The 25,864-nt window shown below is 48.6% G+C and overlaps 13 protein-coding genes across 13 annotated transcripts; 5 read left to right on the top strand and 8 right to left on the bottom strand.

Moving 5' to 3' along the window:
* Positions 1–31: 31 nt before the first annotated feature.
* Positions 32–2,624, bottom strand: N7503_005533 (lysophospholipid acyltransferase family protein; the record flags this gene model as incomplete). Its single annotated transcript, XM_057065080.1, has 4 exons — positions 32–191; positions 243–499; positions 550–861; positions 918–2,624. The coding sequence occupies 4 exons, from the start codon at positions 2,622–2,624 to the stop codon at positions 32–34; spliced, it is 2,436 nt and encodes an 811-aa protein (XP_056922823.1).
* Positions 2,625–2,949: 325 nt separating this feature from the next.
* N7503_005532 (pantoate--beta-alanine ligase PAN6) lies at positions 2,950–4,139 on the top strand (the record flags this gene model as incomplete). Its single annotated transcript, XM_057065079.1, has 2 exons — positions 2,950–2,986; positions 3,052–4,139. The coding sequence occupies 2 exons, from the start codon at positions 2,950–2,952 to the stop codon at positions 4,137–4,139; spliced, it is 1,125 nt and encodes a 374-aa protein (XP_056922822.1).
* A 242-nt stretch (positions 4,140–4,381) lies between these two features.
* Positions 4,382–6,667, top strand: dbp7 (putative ATP-dependent RNA helicase; the record flags this gene model as incomplete). The annotated part of the gene is made up of 1 exon (XM_057065078.1): positions 4,382–6,667. One exon carries the CDS (start codon positions 4,382–4,384, stop codon positions 6,665–6,667), a length of 2,286 nt encoding a protein of 761 aa, XP_056922821.1.
* Positions 6,668–6,705: 38 nt separating this feature from the next.
* N7503_005530 (WD40 repeat domain-containing protein) lies at positions 6,706–8,084 on the bottom strand (the record flags this gene model as incomplete). The annotated part of the gene is made up of 2 exons (XM_057065077.1): positions 6,706–7,780; positions 7,831–8,084. The coding sequence occupies 2 exons, from the start codon at positions 8,082–8,084 to the stop codon at positions 6,706–6,708; spliced, it is 1,329 nt and encodes a 442-aa protein (XP_056922820.1).
* A 403-nt stretch (positions 8,085–8,487) lies between these two features.
* N7503_005529 (GMC family oxidoreductase) lies at positions 8,488–10,339 on the bottom strand (the record flags this gene model as incomplete). Its single annotated transcript, XM_057065076.1, has 2 exons — positions 8,488–10,065; positions 10,118–10,339. 2 exons carry the CDS (start codon positions 10,337–10,339, stop codon positions 8,488–8,490), a joined length of 1,800 nt encoding a protein of 599 aa, XP_056922819.1.
* A 763-nt stretch (positions 10,340–11,102) lies between these two features.
* Positions 11,103–11,609, bottom strand: N7503_005528 (GFA family protein; the record flags this gene model as incomplete). Its single annotated transcript, XM_057065075.1, has 2 exons — positions 11,103–11,387; positions 11,454–11,609. The coding sequence occupies 2 exons, from the start codon at positions 11,607–11,609 to the stop codon at positions 11,103–11,105; spliced, it is 441 nt and encodes a 146-aa protein (XP_056922818.1).
* A 694-nt stretch (positions 11,610–12,303) lies between these two features.
* On the bottom strand, positions 12,304–14,444 carry N7503_005527 (Zn(II)2Cys6 transcription factor; the record flags this gene model as incomplete). The annotated part of the gene is made up of 3 exons (XM_057065074.1): positions 12,304–12,850; positions 12,903–13,600; positions 13,659–14,444. 3 exons carry the CDS (start codon positions 14,442–14,444, stop codon positions 12,304–12,306), a joined length of 2,031 nt encoding a protein of 676 aa, XP_056922817.1.
* Positions 14,445–15,070: 626 nt separating this feature from the next.
* Positions 15,071–16,949, bottom strand: N7503_005526 (putative MFS multidrug transporter; the record flags this gene model as incomplete). Its single annotated transcript, XM_057065073.1, has 2 exons — positions 15,071–15,189; positions 15,242–16,949. 2 exons carry the CDS (start codon positions 16,947–16,949, stop codon positions 15,071–15,073), a joined length of 1,827 nt encoding a protein of 608 aa, XP_056922816.1.
* Positions 16,950–17,397: 448 nt separating this feature from the next.
* N7503_005525 (type 1 glutamine amidotransferase) lies at positions 17,398–18,309 on the top strand (the record flags this gene model as incomplete). Its single annotated transcript, XM_057065072.1, has 3 exons — positions 17,398–17,638; positions 17,703–17,929; positions 18,019–18,309. The coding sequence occupies 3 exons, from the start codon at positions 17,398–17,400 to the stop codon at positions 18,307–18,309; spliced, it is 759 nt and encodes a 252-aa protein (XP_056922815.1).
* Positions 18,310–18,628: 319 nt separating this feature from the next.
* Positions 18,629–19,576, bottom strand: N7503_005524 (uncharacterized protein; the record flags this gene model as incomplete). The annotated part of the gene is made up of 1 exon (XM_057065071.1): positions 18,629–19,576. One exon carries the CDS (start codon positions 19,574–19,576, stop codon positions 18,629–18,631), a length of 948 nt encoding a protein of 315 aa, XP_056922814.1.
* A 513-nt stretch (positions 19,577–20,089) lies between these two features.
* On the bottom strand, positions 20,090–21,788 carry N7503_005523 (uncharacterized protein; the record flags this gene model as incomplete). The annotated part of the gene is made up of 4 exons (XM_057065070.1): positions 20,090–20,230; positions 20,293–20,976; positions 21,029–21,441; positions 21,536–21,788. 4 exons carry the CDS (start codon positions 21,786–21,788, stop codon positions 20,090–20,092), a joined length of 1,491 nt encoding a protein of 496 aa, XP_056922813.1.
* Positions 21,789–22,862: 1,074 nt separating this feature from the next.
* On the top strand, positions 22,863–24,248 carry N7503_005522 (FAD-dependent oxidoreductase; the record flags this gene model as incomplete). Its single annotated transcript, XM_057065069.1, has 6 exons — positions 22,863–22,888; positions 22,960–23,097; positions 23,152–23,255; positions 23,309–23,412; positions 23,471–23,846; positions 23,905–24,248. 6 exons carry the CDS (start codon positions 22,863–22,865, stop codon positions 24,246–24,248), a joined length of 1,092 nt encoding a protein of 363 aa, XP_056922812.1.
* Positions 24,249–24,486: 238 nt separating this feature from the next.
* On the top strand, positions 24,487–25,236 carry N7503_005521 (uncharacterized protein; the record flags this gene model as incomplete). The annotated part of the gene is made up of 1 exon (XM_057065068.1): positions 24,487–25,236. The coding sequence occupies one exon, from the start codon at positions 24,487–24,489 to the stop codon at positions 25,234–25,236; it is 750 nt and encodes a 249-aa protein (XP_056922811.1).
* Between the last annotated feature and the right edge of the window lie 628 nt (positions 25,237–25,864).

Genomic DNA, 25,864 nt, shown 5'->3' with positions numbered 1-25,864 from the left:
CGGAAGAGAATTTCAATAAGAGAAGCAGCGCCTAAAGCTTGGAGTCCGTCCCAATAGCCTTTCGACGCATTTGCTTTGAGGATATATCGGTAGGTGCTGGCGCTGCTGCGTTCTGGAAGAGTTGTCGCCCAACAATATCAGACATCGTCAAGACCCGTGACGAAACCGTGGCACCATCACGACGGTTTTTGCTACACAGGATAGTTAGCAATCATTCGACAGGCTGATATTCATAGACTTACCCTTCACGACGGGACTGCGCAATAAGTTCGGTAAAGTCCCACAGCCGACCGCGAGGCAGGACTTGGCCTGTGTGAGGATCTCTCTCCGGTGTCCACTCTGGTGCAAGTCTCAGGGTTGGGCCAGCCTTTGAATCCTTGACTTTAGCAACGAGAATAATACCTTCTTCCTCGAATCGCTGATAGGAATTTTTGAGTGTCTCCTTGTTAACAGCTTCGAAGTAAGAGAGATCTCCTTGGTGGTACAACGTTTTGCCAAGCTGGGACTGGTTAGTCATCTGAAGGGACCCGGAAACATATTTTTACTCACGAGTTGTGCACTATCCTGTGCTTTCTTGACATTGATCCAAATCTCTTGAGGGCCGTCAAGGGGTGGTGTGAGGCCAAGCAGAGATACAGCACCGAGCCACGATGCCTCAATGAAGGGCCAAATCAGGAAGCAATAGAAATCATAGTTCTCACGACCACACAAACGCTCAGCTTCACTCAGCTCAACATACTCTAGGACTCCAGAGCTATCACGAGTAATTTGGATGACATTATCGGTCTCCAAACAGTTCAACGTATTTTCTAAATTTGTTGCTAGACCTTCGGGTGGGAAAATGAATTCGCCACGGAAGAGCTGTGAGATTTGTGTTAGAGGGCTATTGGGATGAGGTGGGATATTGAAAAACATACTTGGGAGAGGAATGACACCTGATTTCTCAAAGCCTCGTAGCCGATCCGCTGATTGGTGGGCCCGCCACCTTGCTTGATCTTTGTATACATGGCAACGGAGACCAGAGCCTCAGTAATAAACAGATGGATGAGCATATTGCGGTAAAAAGACAGTTGGAAGCGATCGACAGCATGGTAGGTCGGCTCTGCCAGGCCAGGAGTTTCACCGACCAGCTTGGGACCCAGAACATCAAGAGCTCGATCGACGACCATCTCGGTTGGCGAGCGATAGAAATGAGCGACCCGACCACCCTTTGCCCGTACACGCTCACTAAGCCAGTCTAATCGTCGTACCAGCTCCCCTTTGCCTACTCCGCGGCCACGAAGAGTCAACAGCACAGTTCCGACAAGCGCAGTTGGCATCATCACGGAGACGTCGTTGATTTCAGACAGCACGCGGTAGCCCAGAGTCCTGAGGATTCGCCCACGCTCATCGTGAGCCAGCTTCTGATTGGAGCCCAGATCTGACATATTGAGTCGCGTAATTTGTTGGCCTAAGAATTCACGCAGACTCCACGGCTCGTGGAAGCGAACATCCACTCGTCCCAACTTGAGGGATAGGACGGACGATGACGAAAGAAGATCAGCTAGGTTCTCCTTCTGTTTGGGTTGTCCCAAAAGTTCACTGATGTAGGACTCAGTCTCGATAACCTTGTCATACTGCGTGCTGACCGGACAAATGATCGTGTCTTCCACCCGGCCGGACAACACACTGTCGACAATAAAACTTAGAATTCCGAACTTTGGAGAAAGCAGCTTTCCTGTCCGAGAACGACCTCCTTCGATGAAACATTCGAAGTTAAAGCCGTCTTTCAGGAGTGTGTCGATGTATGCCTGTACAACGGTATGGTACAGTGGATCATTTCCAAAGCTGCGTCGAATCCACATTGCACCGGCATGTTGCAAGAAAGGTCCTAAAAGCGGAATATTCAGGTTGTCGCCCGCAACAACAACTGGAAGGCCTATTCCAAGCCGGTAGCAAATGAGCTGCAAAGAGACATAGTCCACATGAGACTTGTGACAGGGCAAGAACACGATCGATTGCTTCTTCTTAGCAGCGGTCTCAGCAACCGACCTCAATCGCAAGACCTCCTCGCTGGACACGTGAATGCCCTGGTGGTAGGCTCGCGTAAGAAGTTGTGTGCATAAATAGTATGCGCCCCGAATAAACGTCTTGCTTTCCATCTTACAAATCATATCGTCCATCATCTTATCCACCACTTCTCGAAGACTGGTCTCAATATCATGCCGGCGACGAGCTCGCTTTTCATCCAGCGTATAGCCTTCTACAATCGCGATCAGCCCCTCTTTCTCTTCTACTGTCACTCGAATAGACGCCAGTTCCCGAATTTTCGCCTGCAGCATGTCACTCGAAAGAATGGAGGATTTCATTCGTTCGGAGAAGCCCGAATAAAACACTGGCTGGCCAATGGGCTCGTCATACGCGCGCCAGCCTGTTCCGGACATGTATAGGCTCACTTCTCGAAGGAACTCGAAGGGGTTTTCGCGGAAGCGCGCCATGTGGCGCACGAGGTTTCGTTCGGTGATTTGGTCATCTTGAGGTTCAGGTCCTCCCGTAAAGCCAGAAGGATGGATTGTGAGCTGGCTTCCAACGATCTCCAGGTCAGGAGCGGAGTGCTCATCGACGGGCGGTTTAGAAGGCGGCATATTCGATGTACACGAGTCAGGGACGCGATAGCGGGGGAAGTTGTCTAGATCATGGGTTGGGGATTTGATTCATTGAAGGGCATGTGTTAGGCTCAGGGTTCAAATGGAGCAAAGAATGGGACTAAAATGCGGGACAGGGCCATAGCTCCAAATAAATCCCAACAAAACGGGGGTGATCAACCCCGGAATGACTTCACGGGGGCTTTCTTCCCCACAGCCGAGGCGTAAAGTCACGTGTAGCCCATGATCTGATCAATTGGTCATGGGAATTCGAAGTTAGCTCCATGAAACTTTAAAGCTATTTGTTGCCATTCACGTCTACATTATGTTTCGCTGGGTGAAGCGGGTGCGGTCCTTTTCCTGTATGTCTCGAACTATATCAGTACCCCACAAAGCTGTGCTCACTTTTTTTTCTTTTTCCTCATAGCCGCGGCATCGTCCCTTCTTGCCGATGCGACCACAGCCGCTAAGCTCCGCCAACCCGCATCCTTCCAAGTCTTCCGTGACGTGCCTCCTCTCCGCCAACTGCGCCGAACATTATTGAAAAATGACCGCACGGTGGGCTTTGTTCCCACTATGGGTGCCCTTCACGAAGGACATATCTCCTTGATCCGCCAGGCAGCCCGCGAAAATACCGACATTTTTGTCAGTATTTTTGTCAACCCCACTCAATTTGGAGTCAATGAGGACCTTTCCAGCTACCCCCGCACATGGGATAGTGATGTGGAGAAATTGGAAGCGTTGAATGAGGAGCTCGCTCGAGTTGAAGCAGAGACTGAGTCTGGGGCGACGGCAGGCCGCATTACTGCCATCTTTGCGCCTACATCCAAAGTCATGTATCCTACACTTCCGCCTTCTTCGGAGATTGATGGACATGGCTCATTCGTTACAATCACCCCCTTGTCGACCAAATTAGAAGGTGGTTCTCGACCAGTATTCTTCCGAGGCGTTGCGACCGTCTGTATGAAGCTCTTCAATGCCACCACCCCGGACCGAGTATACTTTGGTCAGAAAGACGTGCAGCAGACTGTTGTCATCAAGCGAATGGTTCAGGATTTTCATATCGGAACCGAGGTGCGAATCGTGAATACGACCCGTGAGCCCACTGGGCTAGCGCTGAGCTCTCGTAACGTCTATCTCGGCGAACGCAGACGTGCCGTTGGACTTACCATTTATCGGGCACTCAAGGCTGCCGAGGAAGCTTACCTAGCGGGCAAGACCTCTCGCGCAGATATCTTGGGAGCTGCACGAAGTGTGACGGATACGGTGCTCGCTGAACAGCAAGCTCTTTCGAAAACAGAACGTTCACTATTTGAGGTTGACTATATCTCTCTGGCAGACCCTGACAGTTTAGAAGAGCTTGATTTCGTCGAGCCTGCTAAAGGAGGTGTCCTGAGTGCAGCTTTGAAGATGGCGCCTTTGGAAGAGACCAAGCCAGGTGAGGACTGTGGACTGGGTGATGGCAAGGTCCCAGTGCGATTGATTGACAACTTGATCCTTCATCCCAAGGCCTAATTTGAAGGAAAACGGACATCGCATTTATGTATATAAATAGACATGCATCTGAGGTAGCAGCATAATGACCAAAAGCATTTGATTCTATGAGCTACAAGGCGGTAAGTGGGGCAGAACGTAGGGCGGTCCGCGATATTCCATTTCTTGGCGGCAGAAAAAAGTTGCGATAGGAACTTATCTTTCCCGGTCGAGTTTTTTCTCGCTACAAGCAGCCCGATTAACGGGTATTACGATTTTCAATCATGGCCGACGATGGTATGCTCTTGAACTTCGCATTTAGCGACAATGTTATCAAACCCGAGGCCAAGTTCAAGGGAGGCACATGGCGGGCCCGTCTCTCAGCCAAGAAGCGCTCCCAGCACCAGGTGACCGGCGATGGGAATGCAAGTCAACGAAATGCCGACTCGAAGAACCCCAATAAGATCCAGGTCCCTGCCAACAGACCTGTGAAACGACAAAGGACTGGCGATTTCAACTCTTCGGAGGGGGGCAGACCTAATCACCGATCACACTCTCAACAACAGCCGCGTCGGCATCCCGGCCAATTTGCCTCATCGTTATTCACCAGCAATCCTGACTCTAAGACCGCCGACGAGCCCAAACCGGAGGAAGATGTGGAAGAGGCGAAGCCGTCCAACGCCGCTCTGGTGGATGGTATCGATACTTTTACAAGTTTGGGCCTGTCCGCCAATTTGGCGGCGCACTTGCTCACCAAACTAGAGTTGAAGGCACCGACTGCGATTCAAAAGGCTTCAATTGAGCAACTTTTGAAAGAAGAGACCGACGCCTTTATCCAAGCCGAGACTGGTTCTGGAAAGACCCTTGCTTATTTGCTTCCTCTCGTCGAACGAATCATGGCCCTCTCAAAGGCAGCACAGCAACAGGGCGTTCATCCAGACAGACAAGGTGTTCATCGAGACAGTGGTCTATTCGCGATTATTCTTGCACCAACTCGCGAATTGTGCAAGCAGATTTCTGTCGTTTTGGAGAATCTTCTCCGATGCGCGAACTGGCTCGTTTGTGGTACTGTCATTGGTGGAGAGAAAAAGAAGTCCGAGAAGGCTCGTCTCAGGAAAGGCCTTAATATCTTGGTCGCCACCCCTGGACGTTTGGCAGATCATTTAGACAACACACGAGTCCTGGATGTCAGTAATGTCCGATGGTTGGTCTTGGACGAGGGTGATCGATTGATGGACTTGGGTTTCGAGGAGGAATTACAGGGTATCGTCAAAAAGCTTGATGAAAGACAACGAACTAGCGGCATACCCGGTGTTCCGACCCGGAGGACTACGGTTCTTTGCTCGGCTACATTGAAGATGAATGTTCAGCGACTGGGAGAGATCAGTTTGAAGGACGCCATCCATATTAAAGCAGACCCGGCCGATGAAGATGAGAATTCTCGCGGCAAAGATGAAGAAGAAGGCTTCCGCGTGCCAGCTCAACTGAAGCAGTCTTATGCCATCGTGCCCGCGAAGCTACGTCTGGTGTCATTGACTGCCTACCTCAAGCGAACATTCATTCGGAAGGGTTCTGTCATGAAGGCTATTGTCTTCGTTTCATGTGCCGATTCAGTTGATTTCCTCTTTGAAGTTTTCTCCAGAAAGTACGGCGTCAGAGCTTCGAAGTCTAAAGATAATGACGAAGACGACAACGAAAATACAGAAGAAGAAAAGAAAGAACGCGAAAAGCTCTCTCCTCACGGCACCATCGCTCCTGCGGAGGCCTTCTCCACCTCCACAAATCCTGTCACCATTCACCGACTACACGGATCGCTGCCGCAGCATGTTCGAACCGCCACCCTAGGCTCATTTTCTAAGAGCAGCGAAGCATCAGTGATGGTTTGTACCGATGTTGCCTCTCGTGGTTTGGATCTTCCCAACGTTGACCTGGTCATCGAGTATGACCCCGCATTCAGCTCTGATGATCACACTCACCGTATCGGTCGTACTGCCCGTCTGGGTCGCGACGGCCGTGCCTGCATCTTCCTCCAGCCCGGATGTGAAGAGAATTACGTTGAGATTCTCAAGCGTGGCTACCGCGACGGAGGCAAAGCTCTGACCCGAACCGACGCCAATGAAATCTTGAAGCGTGGTTTCGGTGCCACCGCCGAATCAACGAGCAAGAACTGGGAGGAGAAGACCACCGACTGGCAGATGGATGTTGAGCGCTGGGCTCTTGATAACCCTGAGTACCTGGAAATGGCGCGTCGCGGATTCCAGTCGCACGTCCGTGCCTACGCAACCCATATTGCTGCTGAGCGGAGCATGTTTGACATCAAGGAACTTCACCTGGGACATCTTGCTAAGAGTTTTGCCCTGCGTGATCGACCTGGTAAGATCAATGTGCCTGGCCTGCGTCAAGGAAAGGAAGACACGAAGAAGGACTTCAAGGCGGCGCGGAATAACGCCGCTGGCAGCAAGAGGAAGGCCGACGATATGCCTTCTACGAATACGGATGAGGCAGCACGGAAGATGAGGGCCAAGATGAGAGAACAGCATGCCGGTGCCAGCGAATTCAACCTGGCTTGATCTTATTTATTGTACAAAAGCATTAGCATTATTTTCGCTCAGTAGATATCCCATAATGAAATTTTTCCATCCTTGGACCCAGCTGCCAACCAGTGTGTCTGTTGTATCTTCATGCTCCTTTGGTTTTGAACGGCTGCAAGTGACAGATCAGCTCCTTGCACCAACTGCTCTTGGTTCCCCTCGGTTTCGTCTCGCATTTCATGGCCGTCGGCCTTGACTGGAGATGCTTGTTGTAATTCAAGATTAATTTCCCCAAATGCGACCGAGTAGCAACCCTCTTTATGCCACTTGAGAACAGCAAGCTCCTTCAACGTGGTGCCTGAGTAAACTCTCACCCTGCTATCCCAGCCAGCAGTCGCAAAGATCTTTCCATCACTGCGTATCCTTAAACCCTGCTGACCCGAATGCTTTGTATTCATCGTCTTCATTGGCGACTCCTCTTTATAATTGATAATTGGGATATCCCCAATTGTCCCCGGTCCCGGAATAGGGTGCTTAATGATCAAAGCATCAGCAGAAGAAGAGATAAAACAGTCGCGCTTGGGAGAGACATCAATCGAAAGAACGGGTTGGCTATGCGGACGACCGGCGTAGAGTCTCTCCCATTTCCATGGGTTCGAGACAATATTCTCACGCTCGAAATCTTTCGCGGTGAGAGGTCCTTTATGAACATAAACCATGACATGGCCATCCTCATAGGCGGATGCGACATAAATATCACCCGATGAAGCAACGAAAATATTGACGGCCATCACCATGCCTGTTTTGACAGCAGGATCTGACGGGATGGTGCTGAGACGGAGCTCGGATGGGAGGTGGAAGATATCGACTCCACCAGAATCAAGCGCATTAGGAACTGCAAAGAGGATGTTCCTTGGTGTAGCTGATTGTCCGGTCTGGACATGTTCTGAAGATGAGTTATCCGCTGTGTGGATGGACGTCATGGAAAATGCACAGAAATTCAGCGCATTAACAGGTAAAGAATGTAGCAGCCATGGTTGAGCTCCTTTTTTCGCAGAACCCTCAGCTGCATCGACTGGAAGCGTCTTATCAAGGAATTCTTCGTCCTCTGCTCGAATCTTCCAAACGCATAGCTTATGGTCGCGACCATGTCTGTTTATCCGGTTAGCATGTAAGCATCGATGTTCAGAAAGCGATCTTACGTGTAAATTTCTGTGCCGCTGGCACCATAGTTGAATCCTTTCACTTCAAGTACTGCACCCTCGTGTGCTTTCCATACTGTTACGGGCCGTTTGCTGACCAGATCCCAGATGACAATCCACCCGTTGGCGTCTCCGGAGACGAGCCGCAGGTTTTGTGAGAAGATATCCAGCGCGTGTATTGGCGCCCCATGGCCCCGAAGGATGTACACTGGAGTTGCCGGGCCATTTTGGATTTGTTTAGATGGGGTAGCCATGTCTCTTTAATAATGGCGGATGTTGACTCCGCTGGGTTTGATGTGACGGCGGATAGAATCAGAGGTTCCGCACCGCCTTGGAGAACCACTTGGTTTTCGGCCTTCTCGAATCAGCCACGAACATTTGAAGCAAACGATTTGTTTTACGATCATTCTCGCTCCAAGGTTGTCCAGTACGATTCTTCATCTGTATGTTCATTCCAGCCTAGTCCTAATGGACGATACATTTACGAGGTTCACGAGGTCTCTCAATGTTCGAAAATATATATTCATCACAGGTGTCATTATCAAGGCTTGATATTCTTTCCCTCGTCATCAAACCTGCAGGTGGACACTGCCCAGGTGTCGAGAATTTGGAGACCCACAGTCTTAGGAATTAGATCTATGGATGTGATGGTGCCTCTTAAGCATCAGCCTTGATGATATCTGCGCCTCGTTCTGCCACGGCATACACCGCAGTCATGGTGTTACCAACGGTGATCACCGGGATAATGCTTGAGTCACAGATCCGTAAATTAGTCGTTCCATGCACCCGCAGCTTCTCATCAACGACACCGCCCTTTTCCCGCGGTAGCATAGCTGCGGTACCGCAAAAGTGGTACGATGTCGACGCAGTATCGCGTAGGTACTTCTTGGCAGATTCAAGATCGGTCAGGAACGCATCAGGATGATTTCGGCGCCCGTTAGGTTTGAGGAATTGCGACAGAGGCTCTGCCTTGTGGAGCTTCTCGACGTCCAACAAATTGCGTGCCATGATTTCCAAGTCCAAGGGGTGAGAGAAGTAGCGGGGGTCAATATTCGGCTTATCTTCTGAGTTGGCTGACGAGATATGGCTGCTACCACGAGAGAAAGGTATGCCCTGAATAACACCCAGGCTGACAAAATTACCGGGGTGGAGCTGCTGGCCAACAAAACTCTTCCCTGTCTCGTGAAGGTTGGCCTGGCAAAGGAACATAAACTGAGAGCAGGTAGGAGAGTCAGGCTGTGCAAAGATATCGCGGATAGCCTCATCCCGATCCTTAGGACCCGAGAGGAAGCGATGCATAAGCTCTGTGATGTAGCTTTCATTTCTGGCGCCATTCTCGTCTAGACAAGGCATGAAAGCACTTGACTGAACACCACCGATCGTAAAGGGGCCGGCTTGGTGCTCAGTGTATAGCCTCATAGCTTCCTGTATCGCCTCCGGTTCTTGACGCATCAAAGGGTCTCCTGTTACTATTCCGTCAGCTGCCTCAAAGCTGATGCCAGACATGAGGTGATCCTGAAGGTTCTCTCCAACGTTGGGATTGTCAACGATGACGGGGATGTTATATCGATCCAGGATCTCCTTGTTGCCAATTCCAGACAATTCAAGGAGCTTGGGGGTATTAAGAGCGCCAGACGAGATAATAACCTCGTTCTTGGCTCCGACGGTGTGACTTTGCCCGTTTATGGCGACTAGAACCCCGGTAGCCGTTGTTCCATCGAAGAGGACTTTCTGAACCAGTGCCTCGGTAATGATATGAACGCCCGGGCGCTCTTTTGCGGGAATTCCATATGCCGACGCAGCATAGCTTCTTGTTTTGGTGACATAGTCAACTGCGGCCATATTGCTATAGCCACCTACCGAGTTTCCCGAGAAAGGATCCGCTGTAACATAGTGCCCGAGTGCTTTGAAAGTATCGGCCCATGCCTTAGCTAGGGGATCCTGAAGCACGGCAGGGAAGGAAACCTTGAGTGGGCCAGATGATCCCTGGCTTTTCTCGTCTACCCAACTACCAAGGTCCAGATGCTCGCGAGTGGCAGAGTCTGGAAGTTGAAGAGTGTAAGATTTCTGATAGTATGGGTGAACATTCTCCCATGACCATCCCTCGGCGCCCAATTTTGCCCATGCGTCGTAGACAAATCGTGAGGGTGCGATGAAGGCCTGGCCATTGATCGCGGAAGAGCCTCCTAGGATCTTTCCCTGGGTTGCCTTAATGACTCGGTTGTTCAATTGATTCTGTTGCTGTTAGAGGTTTCTTCTAAGTTTAACCGGACATTAATATACTCACCTGAGGAGTGGATTTCAACTGCCAATCTTCCTCAGACCCCATCATCGTTGTCCACATGGCGGGGATTTGCACCCGAGGATCTGCTGTCATGTCCTTTCCAGCTTCCAAGACCACAATTGACTTGGTAGGATCCTCAGACAGCCGGTAGGCGAGGACCAAGCCAGCAGTGCCACCACCCACAATGACATAGTCTGCTTCCAAAGGAACAGTTGCGGTATTCATTGTTGGTAAACGGAAGATGAATGAGATAGTTTGAGAAAGAGTGGGAAACAGAAAATCTAGGGCTGGTTCCAGTGGAGGTCGCCATCCCGTTATTTATCTGCTGAAACCTCGGACAACCCGTGCTTAGGTGGACTCAGAAAACAAAGAGATGGCGGCTACAACCCTGCAATCCCAGCCAGGTGCTCCGTGCTAGTAGGAAGTTTGGTCCATTCATGGCCAGATATTGATGGACCCCACTACTCCATTTTTCGGCCCCCAGAGCTACGTATGCAACGCTGCAGTGATCGTCACTCAACTCGAAAATGGCGGCAAAAGCTGATGGGCTTTTTTGTAGTGTTATGATAAAAGTGCGATGTGGCTAAGTATGAGAAAGTCAGTGAAAGATCCTACGAGTGAACCGTCTTGATAACGAGGACGTACAGTAATGTCATGGACCCACCTATCGCGACCATAGTGTACAAGCGCTAGTATGTTTCTATTTACAATACCATGGGCCGTGCGGAGTCGTTCTAACAAGCATTTGGCTGAGATCTACGTTATGTGATACGTATTTTCTCCATTAATGTATCCATAAGTACCCTTCATTTGTGAAAACATGAGAACAGTGGCATGTCACACAGCCGGGATCTACCAAGGCCGAAAGATAGACATACATCACAAGATGACAGGTCTTGAATTGACTCGAAAAGAATCGCCGATGAACTTGAACTCAATCTTGAAGGTAAACCAGCCTCAAAGATGACATATATCTCACCCAAGCTTCCTACATAGTATTCAACTGAACAGTATTCTCCAAAGGCGGCAACCAAGAAGCCCGGTTCTTGCAATAAAACTCCCTCTGAGGAACCCATTCCTCATTTCCAACACCCAAGTCAAACGTTCCAGATGGCAGTACCACAAAATCTCCAGTAACACCATTAACCGTTCTTGTAGTAAACAGACAAGATCCACAGTTTGAGCAAAAAGAACGATTCAGAACACTTCCAGAATCAGTCTGGTCATCATCGTACGTTTTGATCATATCTTCCCCGGAAAGAATACGTAATTGCTATGACATAGTTAGCCTGAGTCCATATCGCATAGTTGAGTATTTGTCAGGTTTGTTCGGACTTACTGGCTTGGGGTACATGCTGTTGGCCATACAAATAGACCCGGTGACCTTGCGACAGTTTTCGCAGTAGCATAACACATTCATCAATGGCGCACCACTTGCCTCGTAGCTAATTTGGCGACAGAGACAGCCGCCGGTGATCACTTTCTCATTTGACATGGTTTTAGGTAGGGTTCCCGAGCGTATTGCTCGACTTTTTGCGGTTGTTGGATGGGAAGCTTGAGTGAAGGGTGTGCAAGGCTATGAACAGAGGATCATATATGGACTGCGGGGTGAGTCACACCGCATCGTAGCCCCTTGCATTCATTGTAGATTGTTCCACTTGTTTCTAGATAAATCTGGATACATATTGAACTTACAGGATTGGAATGGAATAGAAAGAAGGTTTGGAATATGGAAGGATGGATGGTGGGGCCAAGTTCTTACTTCGGGTCTCAGATGCTTGTTGGATGAGTCACTGTCATTCACTGGTTAGTATTTCTCAAAAATTATCGACATTTTAGATTGAGATGATAAATTGTGAACTACAGCTACTGGTCACGTAGTTGATGAGGGGACTGTGGTTGTGATAAAAAAATCATTGCAATTGAATGCCATAGTGTATCTTTCTCATTTTCGATTGGCTCATTGTACGTAAGTAACAACCAGTAGTATAACATGTTGCGGGAGCCGCAGGCCCGCTTCGAGGAATATCGCACCAAGTCACTGATAAAAATACGAACAGAAGGGCTGTAAATGGCTGGTGTTTACATGGAAATTGTTTCATTCGTATCTGCATTAGGATATGAGTATACAGGGTATATAGCAAAACAAAAAGCCACCAGGGTGAAACTCCCAGAGGTATATCGACAAATCAAACAAGATAGGAGCCGTAATTGTATTGGTCCACAATATGATGATGTGGAGCAACATAATACCCCTGATAAGGATGATTTTCCATTGAGAAATCACTTGAATCCAAAAGTGGATTGGTGTTCCTAGGGAAATCAGAGCTGCTGTGAATCGATAATGCAGGGTCCAGATCATAGAAGCTGTTATGCATGTGTGCAGGGTCTACAGTCTGCGGGTGCGACCAGCCCCAATGGCGTTTCAATCTTTCTATTATTGATTCTGAATGCCAGTGGGTATCTTTGGTGATCGCTTCCAGTAGATTCAAGACCTCTTCCTGGGAGTCTCGAGCTTCCAGCGATTCTGCAGCAATGCTTAGGCATTGAATTGATACGTAAGGCATATCTCCGGGTTTCAGGTTTGCAGCAAGGCCGCATAAGTCGTATGCGTGAGCTTGCTGCATTTTCTTCATTTCCATATGGAGTGAGGACGCCATGGGGTGAGCCCTGGCTAAGACTATGCAAGCCGCGTGATAGAATAGTTGAGAGACGATAGCCGGTCGCTTGAGGAGCCTGTTCCTCTAGTCAGTCAAATATCAAAGTCTTAGATTGGACAGAAACGTACAAAATCTTCGGAAATGTCGACTTAGATTCGGTCTGCCATGGCTGTAAATTGCTGAGAGGCTTCATGGATCGTGGGATGGAATTGGCCCACTGCTCACACCAAGCATTATAATGATTCCATTCCTGCACTGCATCATTGAACTGAGTGTTTTGGGAGGAATTGTTCAATGATTGTAAATGCTGTGCAGATACTCGAAAGTTTGCGATTTTTGCACATATATAGATGATGCGATGGAGCCATTGATCATCGCTCTTCCAAAACGGCTGCACCTGTTCCATATGCATATCGACTCCCCATGTATCAGGGTTCCAAGACAGGGGGCACATATAGTTTAGACAATGAAGAACCTCCATGCTGATACTAACCCAGAAACAGGATCCGCCTAGGCTGGGTGTCTTCGCTGTCCACCTACATTCGCGTATCAAGGCTCTCGATCCGGCCGTATGTTTTGTGAGAGGTTGTGCAGACATCATTTCATAAATCCCAAGAAGTAGCGCAGCCGTCGCACATAAAACCGAGTCACGATTCGGATCCTGAATCGCATGCAAAAGATCCTGATTGGCCGCTTCGTAGTAATGGAGTACCTTTTCCGCTCCGTAAGAGGGGTCAATAAGAAAAGCCTGCCGAGCGCCACAAGCCACAAGCGCCTTAAGCAACAGGGGCTCGTCAATGGCATGCAATGGTAGAATTTGTGTGAACTGAGAAACTTTGTTAATCCAGTTCAGAAATGAATATTGGTAAAGCGGAAGAACCTACATGTCTCATTGAATCCATCGAGTCTATCCATGGGCCGACCTCCTCCACAAACAATTGCAAGAGAAAGACTTGCTCTGGATCTGTTAAAGATGCAGCGCTATAATGTTTCATCGCCAATTTTTGAGCGAAATTTGAAGTGCCATGAGGAAGCAGTTCATCACCAGGCACAAGATGAGCATCATGCCAGGTATCCGCCCCGAACAGGAAATCTGTTGTCGCAGAATGTGAAATATCGAATCCCGACGGATCAAACGAATGAGCGACCGATTGAAAAAGACTAGCCAGCTGATCGGACCCCATAAGATTCAAGGCCTCTTGCTGAATTTGTCGTCTCTCTTGAATGGGGCTGTCTGGCTGTGGTGGGGGATATCTCTCAAACCCTCCAACATACTCGGATGCGATGATACGCGAGTCATCACGGAAAGTTAGCTTTGCACCTTGCGCACGTGTGATGACATGTGGAGGTTCAACCGTCTGAATGTCAATGAAATTCAACCGAACGCCGCGCCGGCATATTCTGTCCGATTTGCGGCAATTTAAGCATCGACCCAAGGCCTCGTCGCATTTTAGATGCCTCTCGCGACAAGTAAGGCAGCCTGTGCGTGTCCTCTTCGCTTTAGTATCTGCATTTTCGGAGGACTTTTTGCGGTTTGCGCTGGGTGGGGGGGGCGAATTATCCTTCTGGCTTTTAGGCGTCCTCGCCTTGGGGTCTTCTTTGGGAGATGGTTCTCTGGGTGATTGCGACTTTGATTGCGACTTTGCTTGGGCGCGAGTCGTGAGGTTCATTTTGTTGGCGAAGACTCTATGACCTGGTCCAGTACAAATGCCTGGCTTTGCCTCAGTCTCCAGCACGCACTGACGCTGCTAACTGCCGCGACGACAAAATATTTCCTAGTAAACCAAATCTCCGTGCCGTTGTCACTCGAATGGCCATGTTCACTGCCAGCGCATAAATGTATTATCAAACGAAACGATGACGGCAGCGGAGCAGCTGACCAGATCTTCTTGATCCGTATCGCTTTAACGTTTCCAAGGCTATCGTCGGGCCGGGCAAGAGCTGGAGGGGTATTTAAAAGTTCGGAGATCTCTGTTGACAGGAGTGACGTCAGCCTGGAATGTAAGATAAGTGATGTGTGAAACAAACCTCTCGGTTGGTTGCCTAGACGAAGCAGCCTCCAATCTCGTCGTCACGAGGCTCAAGCAGTGGTTGTCAAAGATTGAAAATCGGTGCGGAGTGAACGCGGAGTCCACAAGCAAAAATAAGTGGAGCCCGTTCCAGACCGAACCCACTAATTTTTCTAGATTTTTGATTTAAATCAAAGATGTATTGCATAGCATTCTATTTTTAAGACACTAGATTAACACTACATTAAACTGGTCATGAATCCCGAGAATATAGTTCAATCACAATTTCACGCTTTGCGTCCCAACCGGGGCAATCGGAGCCGGAGGTGTAGAAACAGCATGATGGCACCCCAGATTGCCGCAGAAAAAAAGGTGAACCGAAGGGCAATAGCGTATGACCAGATCACTATAGATGTATTAGCAGTGAGGCTAGGCAGTGGGTAAGAAATAGATTTTACCTTGCTCTCGATGCACCGGGTCCAAGTCGCCAATACTGCTAATAGACTTGCGGACAAGTCCAATGATATCACTTTTATTAACTCCAGTGACCTTATGTTGAAGGGATTGAAGCAAGGCGTTTTGGAAGATCCAGCTACTAATAGAGACACCCAGAACGGAGCCGAGGTTACGCGCCAGTCCCAGAGTCGTAGTAGCCACTGCTTGGTCGGCATGGTCGCTGGTAGCGAGAATAGAGACCATAAGGCTCGGGAACGAGAATCCCTGACCCAGGCTACTGAAAGATACACAAATCATGGCAAGTGCCTGGGGTGTGTTGACGTTCATCAAGCCAGCTAGACATCCGCCTAAAAGCATACAAAAACCGCCGATGATGATAGTCGGTTTCATTCGCCGCGACCAGGTAATGAAAAATCCGGTACCAACACTGGAAAGAGTCACAGCGATAGATGCAGCCACGAGTCGAAATCCAGAATCCGTTGGGCTAGCCAGCTTGACGGCCTGGAAATACAACGGTGCGTTGAACATCATAGTATTGACAGACATTGCCCCGAAGAAGTTGCCAATAATGATATTTGCGCGAGGATTCTTGGATAGCAATTCTGTCGGCAAGACAGGAAGTGGTACGTTTCGTTCATATCGCACTAGAATGATAGCCAGGATAACAGATGCCAGCAACGAACCGATGACTACCGGGTGTTTCCAAGGGAAGACATTTCCTCCCAGATTCAATCCCATGATCAAAGCAGTGACCGACAAAACCAGGAATAAAGAACCCGTCAGATCTATGCTGCGAAGTACCTGTAGTAGCGTCTTGCGGTCCGATCCTGTGCGCTTCAACCCAAGATCCGCCGGCACCATAAAAGCGGAAGAGACGAAATAGACAAAGATGCAAGGCAATTGGATAAGGAATGCATTTCGCCAGCCAATCTTATCACAGAGAAACCCACCAAAGGCGAGTCCTAGACAACTACCAATACCCAGGCACAGGTTGATGTACGATTGGTAGGTACCACGGTACTCGATGCGGACAAGGTCACTAGAGATAATCTGGCCCATGGAGAATACACCACCAGCGCCGAGACCACAAAGGGCTCGAGCAGCGATGAAGCTGCCAATGGATTGAGCGAGGCCACACCATGCTGTAGTGAAGAAGAATACGGCGATGGAGAAAAGGTAGACTGGCTTACGGCCTAATGTATCCGAAACGCGACCAAAGAGGGGCATGAATGCCGTCGAAGTAAGCAGAAAGGCGGTCGACAACCACGAAGCCGCATTTGCGGCATGAAAATAGGACGTGATAACAGGATGACTCGAAGCCATCAAGGTTGAATCAAAAAAGCCAATTACGTATCCGAGCATGATACCACTGAAAATCAGCCAGAACCGGGTGGGGGAGACATCGATGAATCGCGCAGCATAGCTGTCATCCTCATCCTCAATGCTATCGTCGCCAGCGGAGGCATTGCTTCTCTTACCCGAGCGGATAGACGGGAGCCTGTCTGGGTTTGGTTCAATGTCTAGGACCTGAGAAGTTGATTGAACTCGTGACAAGACAGGGAACAGAGCCTCATCATCGATTTCTGTGGTGGATGAGCTGCTTTCCACATCGTGTGTATGGCGGGTAACGCTGTGATATTGTGTGTGTTGATCGCTAGAATTCTCTCGCAAAAGTGAAGTGGCCTCAGACGGCCCTGTCTGGTCGCTCATGATTTATAATCAAATGGCGCGAGTGTCGAGGAGGGATTTCCCCAGAGTGCAGATATGAAGAACAGGTGAAGGCGATGCTCGGACAGAGGCGGTAACACTTGCCGAGCATCCAAAGTCGGGAAAAACAGATCGCGGGGTCGAGAGGACTGAGCTGAGATTACAAAGCACCAATCTAAGAACTATATTCTTAGATCAGTGTGAATAGAATCTGAAAGAATTTTCTTCTGATATAATACAGCGATTATAACGGACCGGTAGTGCAAAGAAATCTCAATGGCAAAGTCAAAAGGTGATTGGATCCGGAACGTTTAGATTGGATCGGCAGCCGCATTGAGCAACACGCGGATCGTGCTTTTTCTCCTCTTTCTCAATTCCCTTGATTTATTGAGCAAATTAGCATCTGTCACACTATTTTCAGCCTCCAATTTCATTTCAGACACATCATAAAATGCAAATGCCTCTTCGGATTGCTATTCTGGAATGCGATACCCCGCTCCGGAATACCCATAGCCAATACAACGGGTATAGAGAGATCTTCAAAGAACTACTACACAGCAGTTTAGAAATATTGAACCATCCTGACCAATTGTTACCGGAGAATGCATTGGATATCTCCGGATGGGATGTATATCGCAGCCAGGAATATCCGAAGTTGGAGGATATTGATGCCGTTCTTCTCACCGGGTCGAGTACGTATACCCCCCACTGTAACGATACACCGAACATACTGATGTACAATATGAAATGAAACAGAGTTCAGTCCCTATGATGATGAGCCATGGATCAATCAACTACTGGGATTCCTGCACAAAGTCTTAGCACAAGATCGAGTTCGTATTGTTGCAGCTTGCTTCGGACACCAGATTGTTGGTCGGGCGCTAGGAGCCAAGGTCGGACGACATGATAAAGGCTGGGAGATAGCTGTCTGCGATATAGATTTGACAGATAAGGGCAAGGAAGTGTTTCGATTGGAGAAGATTGTATGTGCTTCAGGGCTGTTGTTGCTGGTCTACAATAAGCAAGATCACACGATTACATATGGGCTGACTTTCCCTCCTCCAATAACTAGCGAGTCCAGGAATCACACAAGGATGCTGTTTTCAACTGCCCACCTGGTATTACGGTATTGGGTTCTTCCCCACATTGCGAGGTTCAGGTGTTGTATGCTCCGCGTCGCCTTCTGACTGTCCAAGGTCACCCAGAATACAACAAAGATGCTTTGGTAGAAATAATTAGCCACCATGCCCGGAAAGGTACTTTCGATGAAGATCAGGCACAGGAAGCCTTAAGCAGGGCGGGCAAGGAGCATGACGGGATTGCGATCGGGGCAGCATTCCTGCGATTCCTACTGGAGGATTAGAGATGGAAAAGTGCATCGGCAAGCAGTGTTGGAGATTGGGCAATGCTTGTCAGGCATGTGGAAGATAAACAACTTGCCAACTTAGGCTGACGATTGAAGCTATCAAAAGATCGCTTCGGTGGGAAGTACAGGAATAATCAACTTGTGAAGCCACGAAAGACCCGGTAAAAATGGAAAGATCCTTTTGGGACGTGTAGCAGTTAAAATATTACGAAAGGACCTCGGGACTGTTTTTAATGGTCAAACAATTCATAGACGCGTTCGAGATCAGCTTCTTCACTTCACTCTCTTTTATTATTTAATGACCCAAGAACGTCCTCTATGGAATAAGATCTTCTGTGCCCCTCTGGTATTCCCTGAATTTATGTAAGTTGCTCTCATTCAAAGTCTGTATCCATTGAATGGTCTGAGGATCATCATCAGGCTCCGGTTCGTAATGCCCGAGGCCAATCTCAGCTTGCACTTGCGCACTAGTTTTCGCCGTCAGGTATGATGGCCAATGCTTCGCATAATGTCCTCTAATGTGTATCTTCTCAAGCCCCTGGAATGTCGCTAAAGCACGTATGAAGAGAACATTGTCCCCCAACCCTCTCTCTTTAGCCCCTTTCTGGAGCATTCGGGGAGATTCGTACCTTGAGTTCCATGCAACTCTAACGTATTTGAGGGCGGCGGCTTCCTGGGACAGGGCATTGAGCAATGTTAACCATGGCAAGATCTCAGCCTTCCATGGTATCCACATGTCTAACGACCTCACAAATTTGATATTGGTAGGACCAATCTGTGTCATAAATCGAAACATCTGGTCGGGCTGTCTGAAATTGAACACATTCCCTGTGTAGAGAATTGGATTCGCTTCCCGGCGAATCTGCCCACATATTCGTATTATCGCCGGATTTATTGTTCGCTGTTGTGGATCTTTCTTCATTGAAAGCATAATCATGACTTGACATGTGTCACCCACCGGCCACGAGGGGTTGTCCTCGCGAGTTGATCGGCTAACAAGAAGAAGATCATATATTTGCAGTCGAATTTCGACCGGCACAGTTAAAAGTGAGGGCCTTGATTTGGTTTCGTTAGTTGTCGGTGAACGAACAGTAGCTTGAGGATCTCCGCGAAAAGGTTTAGGTGTGATGTTCTCGACTGATGATGATTCTGTATCGGAGAAGTCAAGACCGACAAACGCCTTGACAGCATCACGTCTTCTAGAAGGCATCGTCATTCTGGACATGCGAATCATTGGAAGGCCGACAAGGAGCAGGATAACCATCAGGCGGGGTGACCACGTGATGGATATGGCAGCCTGAGATACAAGATCCAGTCTAGTGTAACCCCGTATGCACGTCATAAAGGGTCTACGGGTTCGTGCATCAATTCGGCCTTTTAATTTTACGCGAGATTTGGACAAGGCTGGAAGATAATAGCAAAGACCAAAGCAATCGAGCTTCGTGGATATCACATTGCAGTAAAGGAATAGCTACTTTGGTATGACAGCAAAATGTCTTAGCTTTAAAGCTCCCTTATGCCACGCTCAAAATGCATTTCGTGATCCATTGGAGGGCTCCAGGCCCTCCTTTCATGCAAATAATCAAAACGCCTCTGCCAACCTGGCTAGCTGATCCATGTGGCAATGCATGGATGACAAAAAATCCCACACCAGATGCTTCACGCTAACGCCATCACAATGCAAATGGATCGATGCAGACGAAAGATAGGAATCTAAGAGTCCGTACAAGAAAAGACAATGAGACCGGCTGTGAATGGAAAAACAATATTGAGCCAGCTAAACTGGCCGATGCTTTGAAAGGCGACCGCTGCGACGGGGCCCTTTGCGGGTCGTCTCTGATTGCTCAGAGTCCGCCTCACTAAGGACCTCCATCTGGGTCTTTTCTGCTTCTGCGGCTTTCTCAGCGTCTGCTTTCATCTGTCAAGTGGAACCGTAAGTATTCGTTGAGTTTCAGCCGTCTCATTTTGGAATGAACTAACCCGCAAGTTAAGTGAGACGACCTCGTTCTGGTCGTCTCGGAATGAGATACCCACGCCCAGCGTGAGGTTAGAAACGAGTCGCTTCCTAGGACGACCTCGCCGAACAGCTGGTCGTGGGTCCTCCGAGTCGTCGCTGTCGTCAGCGGAACGCTTGCTGCCCGTGCTGAATGGCGATGAGGAGCGTGATACCTGCAGGCTCGACTTGAAGCTGGGACCCGGGACGACCTTTTTCTCGCTTTCATTCGTTTCACCAAGGAGTGCTGAAAATGCCCGATCGATGTCACCGCGGCATTTCTGAAGCATGTCCCTGATAGTGTCTTGGTCATATCGGCCTCCGAAAGCATCTTGAATGCTCTGAATGTCCCATGGAGGGGAAACATCGACGGCCAAGCCAGAGTCTTTGGAGTGTACGGATGTGTTGGTAGATTGTGTGTCATTGGTGGAGATGGAAGTGGATGAGGGGGATGAAGAGAAATTTTCAGTAGGGCGAGAGTTGTTTTTATCAATGATGATGTGCTCGGTATCGACAGCAACGTCCTTGACATCGAGGGAACATAATAGAGCTTCGTCTTTTGAGCCTCCATCTTTTAAGGACATGGCCAGGGGCCCAAGGCACACCGACTTAGCCAGAAGCCCTGTGTAGTCGCCACCCACCGTTCGCACCGACGAATAGTGCTTAAAATCCTGCTGTCGGTCAATGAAGGCTCGCTAAGGTCTACTCAATATGTTTACTCACGTGAAAGGCTACATGGATGACGTCCCGATGATCCTCAGGCATGGCATGGACATCCCGGAATGTTTGGACGCCATCCATGGTGTACACATTAATGTCCACCTTGAATGCCTGGCAGAATGCTTGCAGATGCTCCGAGCTTCCCCACTCCCCATTTTTACGAGTCAAAGCGACCATTTCTTCGAACCGCCGTTCTTTATCCTCTTCAGATGGAGCTGATACATCGGCTGAACGCGTAGCATATGCGGAGGCGGTGGCTCGTTTGGGGCGGCGGCGCTCGCCACCCTGGGCAACAACAAACTGCATAAAATATTTCTTATTGTTGGCAATATGGGATGCAAGAATATGGCGAATTTCGTCTGCGTGGTCAAATGTGCCCTTCAATTGGTCGGAGAGGGAATAGTAGAGGCAATTCCCTACATTCGACGCGTCAGAAACAACATTGCTTGAGCCTTGAAGCTTGGACCTCATGCGGAAGAGCTTCTAAATCATAATTATGGTGTGTCTTACCATCTCCTTGTGTGGGCAAGGCGAATAGACCGCGCTCCCTTAGACAGGGCATCTCTAAGCTCGCGAGGTCTATGGCCTGTGGTTGACGCATGATGGGGGCATCTTCAGGCTGATCCAGCAGCGAGGAGGAAGGATTGGGATATGTAGGAGAAGTGGTGTCTAGTACGGACGATTCTGGGGTAGAATCGGAGTGTTGTTGTTGGTGACCCGTAAGTATGGGCACAATTCTGCCACCGTGTGTGAGTAGGGACATTTTGAAAGGAGCCCTGCTCGGGTCGAGGCCGGCATTAATTGTAATGTTTGATATTGAAGTATTTACTCCATGAAGGTTAAGAGTAAAAGATCAAAAGTATTTGAGACCAGAGTAAAAAGAGAAAAAAAAAAATCAAAGTTAACCCGCAGAGTGAATGAGCCCTGCGGGTGCGATGGATTTAGAAAAAGGAATTCTAACTTGGCCCAGAGTTGAGTGCCGAGTTGGGGGCGGTGAATACCTTTGTTCCCCATGATTGGGCCACACGTGAGACGTTGCCTACTATGACATCGGTGATCTCGAGACCATGACTCTCTTACTTTTTGCCCCATGCGAGAGTTCAATGGCTTTGAATTTCATCATACAATGTTCACTTTGTATCCTCTATCTTATATGTAGGAGTGATTGAGAAGTAAGTTGAAGATGATCAATGCGAAGGATCAAATGTGAATTGTGATTCATTCACTTCTAGGGACGCGGTGGAGCCCCGAGGGATGGAGAACGGGTCTTTACGGAGAATGGCTTTTTTGCGTCTAGCCGCTTGCTAAAAACTATGAAAAACCTTCTTTGCAGCGAAAAATACACTTTAGAGCTACAAGAAGCTAAGCTATTCTTTGTTTCTTTGCTTTGTGCGAAGATAAACATAACCTTTGAATCCTGACAGCTCCGCACCATAGGCTCGAGGGTGCGGAGTCGTATTGAACTTTGTTATGGTCTGTATTGCAGCCGTCCCCACATTAAAAAGTTCAGGCGCGTTTCTTGTTTTTAATAATTTTCATTGATCAAGCTCGCACACCGCCCTTTCCGCCGCCCATCAAAATAGAAAACCGCGAACTGGTTTGACCCCAACGATACCCCAATAATTACACCGACTGTGGCTCCATTTCTCTTATCAAATCGATTGTCGATAACGGAGATTATCACCTGTACTCACCCCGCTCGTATAAGTCCATTTGAGTCAGATCCTTGGAGTAAAGTATTCATCTCTTGACCTTCACTCGAATTACCTTTGTTCCTCGATTAGCCATTTCATCTCTTGTTTCCTCAAGTCGGACAATTCGATAGGTCATTTCCAAAATGTCCAACAATATTGTGATTCTGGGGTAGGAACGGATCCCTTACACTCGGTGGAGGCAAGGGCGTCAAAATGTCTTGACTTACTGACATGAATCAGAGCCGGTGTCACGGGTTTGACAACTGCTTATCTGTTGTCTCAAGACCCCGCAAACAAAATTACTGTTATTGCAAAGCATATGCCCGGAGACTATGACATCGAATATGCTTCCCCGTGGGCGGGGGCTAACTATATGCCGTAAGTTTCTCGGTCGCTGGTTCATCAATGGGTTTATTCTTAAATTCTATGCAGGGTCGGTAAGGAGGGTAGTAACCATCATGCCTGGGAGCGGGCTACTTGGCCTGCCCTGAAGGCTCTGTGTGAGAAATATCCCGAAGCGGGCATTCATTTCCGAGGTATGATAAAAAGAAGGGTTCCATACCAGAACAATGATCTAATCGACAGCCAGATTCATTGATCTACAACCGCAAAAAGGATCAAGAGTCTGCCACTGGTCAATGGTTCTCAGAATTGGTGCAACCTAACCCGTGGTATAAAGACGTCGTTCCTGATGTATGCCAGGCCCAGCCCGTCTCTGTCCAAAGCCACGTGCTGACCATACATTCTGCAGTTTGAGGCTATTCCAGAGAGCCAGTTAGCACCAGGTATTGACAATGCTCAGAAATTCACATCTGTCTGCATTAATACGGCATTTTATCTGCCTTGGCTCATTGGGCAGTGTGTGAAAACCGGCGCAGTCTTCAAGAGAGCAGTGGTTAAGCATATCTCGGAGGCGGCCGATGCGCACCACTCTGGCCAGAAGGCTGACGTCGTTGTGAATTGCACGGGCCTGGCGTCCAAAACTCTAGGAGGAGTTCTCGATGACAAGATGTATCCAGCTAGAGGTCAAATCGTTGTGGTCCGAAATGACCCCGGTGAGATGGTTTCTGTCTCTGGCACGGACGATGGAGAGGATGAGGCACTGTACATTATGACTCGTGCTGCAGGTAAGTTCCAAAAAAAAACTACCCCATAGTCAGAGAACAACGACTTACATCTTACTAGGTGGCGGCACAATCCTTGGCGGATCCTATCAGAAGCACAACTGGGATGCATTGCCCGATCCGAACCTCGCGAACCGAATCATGAAGCGGGCAATTGCAATTTGCCCCAAGCTTGTCAAAGATGGAGAAGGCATCGAGGGTCTTAGTATTATTCGTCATGGTGTTGGTTTGCGGCCTCTTCGTGATGGTGGCCCTCGCGTTGAGAAAGATCAGGTTGACGGTGTGAAGATTGTTCATAATTATGGTCATGGTGGTTTTGGTTATCAAGCCTCATTCGGCTGTGCAGAGGATGCAGTGTCTCTGGTCAAGGAAGTCTTGCAGACCAAGAAGCTTTCCAAGCTCTGATATAGTCATAGTGATAGCTTATGAGCCGAACAACTCCATTCACAATAATTACTGTTCCTTCTTCGCCGGAACATGATTATTAAGCTTCAAACATTGTCCTAACTTAATTGGCAATAAAGTTCCCTTATGCAACTGTGACGTCAAATTTCATGGATGACACCTATAGTATCTTTCTTGTCCATAATTCAACTAAATTTCCACTTGATCAAACTCCTACCTAATAATATTGCCCTTTGAGATGGTGTCATCCACTAATAGCGCCTCCTCGGACGACTACGAGGATGAGATCTCATCACCTATCCAATCCGTGATCTCGGAGTTCGGCCAGCTACCGTTAGCTGGGACAACCATTGCTAACCAGTCGCACTTGGATGCGAGCCCCGACACATTACTCGCAATGGTGCTAGACGTTATTGTCAAGTCACGACCTATCTCACATAACCTGACTCAAAAAACCATTAACCATCTGCTCGACGAGGGCTATCACCATATCGACATACTTGCTACAACCACATGGGAGGAACGCACAAAAGTACTGGCAGAAGGAGGCTATAATCGGTATCGAGAGCAATGTGCCACTTATCTGGGTTCGCTCTCAGACATTGTGGTAAATCAGTACGGTATGTCACGGTCAATTGGCAAAGCGTTTGCGCCCTACTATGATGGTATGCTGAAGTATGGTTCACTAGATGGAGACCTTAATAATCTACTGCACGCTGCGCATGGAGACCGGGAAGAGGTTCGCACCCTGATGAAGGAGTTCAAGGGAATAGGAGACTTGGGAGTGGAATTGTTTTTCAATAATGTGCAGAGTGTTTGGCCATCAATTGCACCTTTTCTCGACTCACGCAGCCTGCAGACAGCTCAAGAGATTGGTATCGGTGGGGACTTGAATGCTATCTACGGGGCACTGGGCAAGGAGCCCGAACAGATGAGTCTACTTGCCAATGGTCTATCGACTGTGCGCCTTGAGAAGAAAAAGATCTAGGATCAAAGACGAACTGCAACCAAGCTTTGTCTTCCATACTCCACTCATTCATATATAGTACCTAGTGTCAATAATTCTGAGGGCTCATTTCATGTTGGAATTGTCGACTGCTGCCTGGGTCAGGCATTGAACTGTCATCTGATTTCATTAGGCATCACTTTTTTCTTCCACGTCATCCAGACTGCCAGATATCATGCCTGCTTGATAAAAGCCTAGTGAATGGAGCTATGGCAGTGATTAAGTTCGGTTCCAGTGTAGATCTTGCCCATACAAGGCCAAAAGGATAGGGCTCGACCACGCTATTTTCAGCCCCTCACGTGACTTGCCCAATGCACGCTGAATCAGCCACGGTGGCTTGGCAAGACCCGCTGCTTGCGACAGCACAGCTGCTCGCGCCTCTCCACGCTTCTCCCAGTCCCCTGTTCTATCTCCTTCCCACTACAAGACCCGTCTTGGCTTTGAATCCGATCTCTTCTCCCCGTTTATCTGTGCGGTTGTTCCCTTGGACCCATTCCAGGTATGATCTTGGCTTCCCACCCTCTCCACTCCCCGGAAACCCGCCAGTGCCACTTCGACACAACAAAGACGAATCATTCCGACTGGCCCGACACTAATGAATAACTAGTGA

This window comes from Penicillium pulvis, assembly GCF_028828015.1.
Source record: "Penicillium pulvis strain IBT 33274 chromosome Unknown contig_23_segment0_segment0, whole genome shotgun sequence".
Classification (NCBI taxonomy): Eukaryota; Fungi; Ascomycota; class Eurotiomycetes; order Eurotiales; family Aspergillaceae; genus Penicillium; species Penicillium pulvis.
Note: the sequence above shows the minus strand (reverse complement) of the source record. Positions and strands in the feature narration are given on the sequence as shown.